Source organism: Malus sylvestris, chromosome 15 (genome assembly GCF_916048215.2).
Source record: "Malus sylvestris chromosome 15, drMalSylv7.2, whole genome shotgun sequence".
NCBI lineage: Eukaryota > Viridiplantae > Streptophyta > Magnoliopsida > Rosales > Rosaceae > Malus > Malus sylvestris.
Genome location: NC_062274.1, coordinates 50,305,635 through 50,313,236, shown reverse-complemented (window position 1 = coordinate 50,313,236; position 7,602 = coordinate 50,305,635). Strand labels below are relative to the sequence as shown.

General features: G+C 36.1%; 1 protein-coding gene across 1 annotated transcript; it reads right to left on the bottom strand.

Moving 5' to 3' along the window:
- Window positions 1-17: 17 nt before the first annotated feature.
- LOC126602261 (caffeic acid 3-O-methyltransferase 1-like) lies at window positions 18-2,399 on the bottom strand. The gene is made up of 4 exons (XM_050269092.1): window positions 1,960-2,399; window positions 961-1,271; window positions 644-708; window positions 18-547 (listed from the first exon to the last, which is right to left on the bottom strand). The coding sequence occupies exons 1-4, from the start codon at window positions 2,358-2,360 to the stop codon at window positions 251-253; spliced, it is 1,074 nt and encodes a 357-aa protein (XP_050125049.1). The 5' UTR covers window positions 2,361-2,399; the 3' UTR covers window positions 18-250.
- Window positions 2,400-7,602: the final 5,203 nt, after the last annotated feature.

Below are 7,602 nucleotides of genomic sequence, written 5' to 3'. Positions count from 1 at the left end.
GATGACATGGAAATATATTAACAGTAAAAATGCTGATGTGGATAATTATAGAGACTTTGATCAAAAAATAAAAAACAACAGGATTTCAGTCAAAGATCTCTACCAACTAAGGACCGGATACAAATTGTCCCTTTTATTTATACACACATCTAGCAGTTATTTTTATTTATACACACATCTAGACATAGCTCAAAGAAATAATAATCAAGCATAACACTATTTTGCCGATCATCTTCACATACATAGGTGTTTACTTAAACATCTCCATCACGCAAAAGCTGGAAAAAAAACATTCATATTTAATGCCACTAAATCCAGCACCAGTTGCCAAAGTCATGAACTCTTCTCGGCTCCGCTCCTTTCCTCCCCTGTTTTGACTCAGCATAAGCACATCAAGTAGGGAGGTGCTCTTCACGGCGGTGCTAGTCTCTGGCATCACTGGAAGAAGTGCTTCCACAATAATCACTTTTCCATCGTCTGGAATAGCATTGTAACAATTTTCCAACAGCTTTAGGCAGTGTTGGTCACTCCAATTGTGAAGTATCCACTACAAATTTATCAAAAGATACATTGTAACCATTGTTCGTATGACCTCAAACTAAAGAGGAAAATCAAATTAATGCTCGGGAAAATGAAAAATAACCTTCAACAAAATGGCATCCCCAGATGGAACACTTGCAAACATGTCTCCTCCAACATGTTCTACCCCTGCAAAAATAAATTAATTCCTATTTTAAGTTGCAGAGCTTGTGCATGATAAATAAAAAAAGAAGAAAAATAATTCCCGCATGTCGTTTGCTTCTTTTGTATATCTTTTTATATTTATGTCTTTTGATTCTTTATATGATTTATTCAACCTAAAGCTAAAACATAAGTGTGTAGGGAAAGGAAAATGGTGAGTGTGCGAACATCACATTCCAACTAACTATTACGAATCAAATTAACTAAAGTAATCTTTACCAGGATATGAAGCGGCATGTTTTATGACATGAGGCAAGTCATAATTGATACCCTTAATATGGGGATGCTTAGAAGTGATTAGACTAATGGTGACTCCCAAACCACCACCAACATCAACAAGTTGGGTAATTTTCTCAAAACCCTTGTAGAGATGAAGAATCTTGTTGGTGACAATAGTGGTGTGGTTAAACATTGCTGTGTTGAAAACTTGATTAAACCTGGGGTCTAAACCTAGGTACTCAAAACACCCCTTGCCATAGACCCTGTTAAATGGAATTCCTCCTTCAACAACTGCATCTTTCAGTTGGGACCTATCAATGTCAATGTGTATCACCCAAGTTAGAGTTAAAAAGATAAATTACTATTTTTTTTTCTGAAACAAGATAATTACTAGTAATTAGGCTAATTAGAAAATAAAAGCTAGAGAGACCAATTTCTTTTCTACAATGACTGATGTGGCAATTTCTAATTTGTTGTAAATAAATAACTTGTAAGTGATTCCAGAATGAAACAAATGAAAATTGCCAAATGAGTTTATAGTGAGTCGTGCAAAATAGATAAGGTATTTTCAAGTTATATTGGTTTCTTTTTCATAATAATTTGAAAAAATTGGTGCAATTTTGGCATAATTTAAGCTTTGGTTCATGAACTAAAAAATTTGTAGTATTGCTTTCTAAACTTGCCATAATGTGAAGCAATAGTCATTTTGAATAACATTCTTGGTAATTTCCTTTTAGAATAAAAAGTTTAAAGGGGCCAAATAGGGACGAAGTTCATATGGAGTTATTCAAAAAAATTATTGTTTTCCATTGTAACAAGTTTAGAGACCAATATTTAGGGATAATTAATTAAAGACCAAAGTTCCAATTGAACTAAAATTCAAAACTATTGCTCTAATTATCTCTAATAATTCTAAAAACAAAATATAGATGAATAAAAAGAGAAAAGGGTTAAGACAATGGTTAATTCGTAGGGGCAAGAGAGTAGTACTAAACAGACCAGGAGTCTAGGACGACCTTGTCTTGCATCAATGCCATCATGGGACCGAAAGAAACACCATCTTCATTAGTCACAAAGTAGTTGGACACAGGACCAAGGCTGTAGAGCCTCTGAGAATCAGACCCATCTTCATTAGCAACGACAGAGCAGCTGAGAATAGAGTAACTGGCTAGGAGCCTTAGAATACGATCCAACATCATCGGTGCCTCAGAATTCCTGGTGCCGCTGCCGATATGGGCTGCAATCTCTGATGAAGACAGATTGGCACCAGGACCGGCTTTCACTATGATGTCGAAAACGCCTAGCTCGATTGCTGATTGCATAGACATGGACAGCACAGAAGAAAACACCAGCTGCATGGCACAGCCGAAGTTTTCCTCTTCTTCCAGCTGCAGGGCCATTGGACTGTCTATGTTTGTATTGTGATACTTAATGCCACCTGAATGTGTTTACTTATCTTCTCTATATATAAAGCCAGAACTTCCTTTTCGTCAATTCGCGCTTTGTATTTTACGTCTTCTTACATGGAAACAAATTTTAGTCTATCAAGTGAGGTTAGCTTTCGGCACTGATATTTGAATTTTTGTTTGACTCCCTCTATTTTATACGCCGGTCTATTTTACATGCCTTGATCAAACTTCCACCTAAATGTACAAGTGCAATTCTACTAGAAGTCTGCATAACTCTATCATCTATGTGGGGTCTGTGGAAACATTCAAACTCTACAAATGTTGTAGAATTCCATATAATGTATTGAAAACGGGAGAATTGTCATGAGAATCAATTAAAATAAGTGACTAATTAACCAATCCTGACTTTTTCTTTTCAACCCTCCTCCAATTATCATGCTTCATTCATACAGTCATGCTCTTATTTGTCAACAATGCAACAAATTTAAACATATTCCACCTAAATGTACAAGTGCAATTCTACTAGAAGTCTGCATAACTCTATCATCTATGTGGGGTCTGTGGAAACATTCAAACTCTACAAATGTTATAGAATTCCATATTCAATACATGATAATGTATTGAAAATGGGAGAGTTTTCATGAGAATCAATTAAAATAAGTGACTAATTAAGAAATTTTTGTTGTTACTCTACCCTTCACGGTACTACACTATGGCGGAGGGACAAGGATTGGCCTAGGGCGGCTATCCTGACCTTTTCTTTTCAACCCTCCTTCAATTATCATGCTTCATTCATTTACTCTATGCTCTTATTTGTCAACAAAGCAACAAATTTAAACATATTCTTCCCTAATTCCAAATGCCAACTTCCAAGTCTGGTTACATCCCACCACAATTATTATATTTATATGACATCAAATTAATAATCTTTGACATTTGATAAACAACCTTAACTTTTGTTTTTTTAGTACAACAAATATATTTTACACTAAGGGGAGGGGGGAGTTCGGTTAAGCCATACAATGGCAACTTAGTTTGGTATTGAATTCGCCATCCACGATATTCGAACCTAAGACCTCTCACTTACAAGTAAAGAGGAATATCACCAGACCGTAGTACTAAATGGCTATAAACAACTTTAACATTAAACTTTCACTTATAGATTTTTTTTTTTTTTAAATCTACATTAAACCTTCACTTATAAATTTTTTTAAAAAAAAAATCTACTTTGATCTTTCTCTTTCACAGTGCAACCCAGAAGCAGGACTCCAAGTCTAGAAATGCAACATCCCATATCGCCCAGGGGAGTGGATCATGTAAGCCTTATATTTATATTCCCATCTCTACCTAGCACGAGGCCTTTTGAGAGCTCATTAGCTTCGGGTTCCATTGGAACTTCGAAGTTAAGCAAGTTCGCACGAGAGCAATCTCATGATGGGTGATCCACTGGAAAGTTCTCGTGTGAGTTCCTAGAAACAAAACGGTAAGAGCATGGTCAGGTCCCAAAGTGGACAATATCGTGCTACGGTGGAGTCGAGCCCGGGATGTGGTGGGGGTCCGGACCGGGATGTGATAATTTGGTATCAGAGCCAATCCCTGGCCAGAAGTGTGCCGACGAGGACGTCGGGCCCCTAAGGGAGGTGGATTGTAACTTCCCACATCGCCCAGGGGAGTTGATCCTATAACCCTTATATGTATATTCTCATCTCTACCTAACATGAGGCTTTTTGGGAGCTCACTGGCTTCAGGTTCCATCGGAACTCCGAAGTTAAGCAAGTTCATGCGAGAGCAATCCCATGATAGGTGATCCACTGGGAAGTTCTCGTGTGAGTTCCCAAAAACAAAACCATGAGGGTGTGGTCGGGACCCAAAGCTGATAATATCGTGCTACAGTGGAGTCAAGCCCGAAATGTGGTTGGGGCCCGGGTCGGGATGTGACAGGAAAGCTATTCTTCTTCTCATTTTTCAAATTCATATATATAGTCAAATACCAAAATTCAAATTCATATATATAGTCAAATACCAAAATTCAAATTAATTCGACAACTATAAGATTTGTAAAATCTATCTTGATGTATACAACTTTTTATTGTTTATCTTCTATCTTACCTCTTATTTATGTGTTAATGCTTAGAATTTTTTGTTGATTCTCCCTATTAAAATTAAGAGTATAAATGACAGGATTATCATGCAACGATTAATATTGTGAGTTCCCAGAAACAAAATCGTGAGGGCGTGGTCGGGGCCCAAAGCGGATAATATCGTGCTACGGTGGAGTCAAGCCCGGAATGTGATTGGGGCCCGGGTTGGGATGTGACAAGAAAGCTATTCTTCTTCTCATTTTTCAAATTCATATCTATAGTCAAATACCAAAATTCAAATTCATATATATAGTCAAATACCAAAATTCAAATTAATTCGCAGCCGTTAGGTTGTTAGGCCGCCATGTATTGTGTGCTTTAATTGAATTTAGGTCTTTGGTGTTCATGTGACAAAGGATCTTGGACACCCACCAAATTGATATGGTCACCACCATGAGGAATTAACCAAAATGGATAGTTATATTTATATTTTATATATTTATTATATGATCTTTAATTTATATAACTAGAATTTAGTATATTATTTTAAAATTTCTTGATAACGATTTTACCACTTGTAAAACAAGGGGTTAAACCATAGAAAATTCTTGCAAGAGAACAAGTGTTTGTAGTATAGAATGGCTCAAGCAAGGTCGATCTCCTCAGGGACTGATATAAACAATTTACGAGTTTTTGTGTATTTAACTTATTTAACTCTAAGAATTACACTAATTTGACGAAACTAAATATTACTGGATGTGACTTAAACAAATATCTAAAATGGGAATTGATTTATAAGAATAATGATTCAACTTAAACAAAACAAGAAAATAAGGAAATTCAAGATAAAATAAATGACTGCAGAAAAATAGATTGACAATATGCTAGAGTTCAACCTTTACCAACAACACTCCTACGTAGCTATTCCAATTGCTTAAATAATTGAAAACACACATGCTTTGAAGGTTAGATTTTCCTTGTGTATATTTTACTTGTGACATTCAAGCTAAAACGCATACCACTACATGCAACTTATCCATGACATTTGGATTAAATATAAACATGAGTGATTCATTAATCTTGGTGAAAATCCTTTTGTTAAACCATATAATCCCTAAGAGCATGATATTTACCTTAGGAGAGTATAATTCTCAATCACGAGAAGCACAACCAATTTTAACGTGACATTCGTTCAAAATTGCATCCGATAACTTTTCTAAGCATCCTAATGGTGTTCAAGTATCAAGGTACGTGGATAGTTTAATTCAGTGATTGAAAATATCAAAGCAAGCATGTAACAACACTTAAGCAATTGAAAAATAAATCTACGTATTCATGTTGCGGCTCATGGCCTCACTCTAGCATAATAAATTAGTTACACATAATTATGTTCATACATAAGAAATTATCCATAAAACAAAATAACAAAGAAACGAAAACACCCGTTTTTTCCAGAAGAGCTCTCCGTTGCTCCTGACTTCCTTTCCTCTGCCTGCTGCCTTGCCTTCTGTTCTGCTGCTCGCCAGTCCGAGTCCTCCTTCCCCTGCTCCTATTTTTCTGCACCTCTGCCTCCACGCCTCTGCTTCTGCGCCCTCGTATTTCTCTGCTCCTCGTTGCTTCTGTCCGTCTCTCTCTATTTCTGCTCCCCCGTGCGCCCTCTCACTTCCTTTCTTTTATTTTTTAATTCTTTTTCCTTTTCTTTTCTGCTGTGCTCTCTCCTTTCCCGCTGTCTGCCCACTCTCTCCTTCATTATTCTATCTGTCCTTGTGCCATCCTCTCTGTCCACCAGCGTCCTTCCCCTTTCTTCCTTTTAATTCTTTCTTTTCCGCCAGCCCATGTACCTTTTTCTTCTTTTATTCCTTCCGCACTGCCTCAGTGCTCTCTCCCTTCTGCCTATTTTATTTATTTTCTTTTCTTTCCGCCAGTCTCCCACTCCTCTCTGTCAGTGTTTCCACTTTTCTTCCTTTTAATTGAAATTGATCATAAAACATATTTAACTGCACAATAACATAAGGTAAGGTAAAATACCACAATTTTAACACAAAAACATCACAAAGACTTTAGAAATGAATGGTATAAATGCATGAAATATATGAGTGATCAAATACCCCCAAACTTACATTTTTGCTAGTCCTCTAGCAAAACAAAACACAAAACAAAACCACTCAACTAAGAGTAGATTCAACAATTTAGTAGCCAACTTCTCAATTTCGATTTCAGAGATAAGTGCTAACCATGAAATACACTGCCAAGAAGTAAGCAAGAGCTCAAAACATCATCAAATAGTTAACCAAATTTCCTTCAAACAAAAACGTTGAAAAGCCATGTGTGAGCTAGCCATGTCAATGCAATTCCAAGCTCCTTTAAATCATCATATGCAAACATGTGAGTTTCTCACAAGACATACGCTCATTCACTCATAAGTTTTGGTTAATGTGTTTCACTCAAGTGATCTCATTGTACATGCCGCCATATGCTTGCTTGTCCACCTAACTCGCTTATCAATATTTAAGTAATACCTTGGATCAATAGGACTTTATTACGGTTGTAATGGGGCTAAAGGTGATAGGCTAATGAAAGAAAGGATATGGAAATCAAAAATTTTGAGAAAGTACACTTTGGTAGTTTTCCAACACCTCAATATCACACCACTTCAAATTGAGAGCAAAATAATAAAACCTCGAGCACCAGTTACTCCCCAAATTTAACTTTAAAATGAAATTTATACTCTACCGACACATTTTCAACAATTCAACACTCTCCAATTTTCATATATATATATATATATATATATATTTTCTTCTTCTCTTTTCTCTTTTTTTTTTTTTTTTTTTTTTTTTTTTTTGAGAGAGAAACAAATCTGCAAAAGCTACATCACCCATCAAATTCACATTTCATTATAATACACATGCTCCATCCATCTTTCTACATAAATGAAACCCCCAAAAGCACAACCCATGTAATACTTTCTCAAAACAATAAGGAATCGATTTTTGTGTATGGGCTCAACTCCAATATTGGAGCAAGGTAAAGAGATGTGGCTAACAAAGAAATGGCTTAGTTAAAGTCTCAATGGGCTACTACGGATAAACATAGCATATAAGGTAGGCATGAAAGGCTCAAACGATCCAAAGATGGCCTATATCACTTCC

Coding starts and splice junctions, on each gene's coding strand:
- LOC126602261 (XM_050269092.1), bottom strand. CDS start 2,360: ATGGCCCTGCAGCTGGAAGAAGAGGAAAACTTCGGCTGTGCCATGCAG. Junction 1,272..1,959: donor AAGGTCGTCCTAGACTCCTG/GTCTGTTTAGTA, acceptor TGACATTGATAG/GTCCCAACTGAAAGATGCAG. Junction 709..960: donor ACATGCCGCTTCATATCCTG/GTAAAGATTACT, acceptor TTATTTTTGCAG/GGGTAGAACATGTTGGAGGA.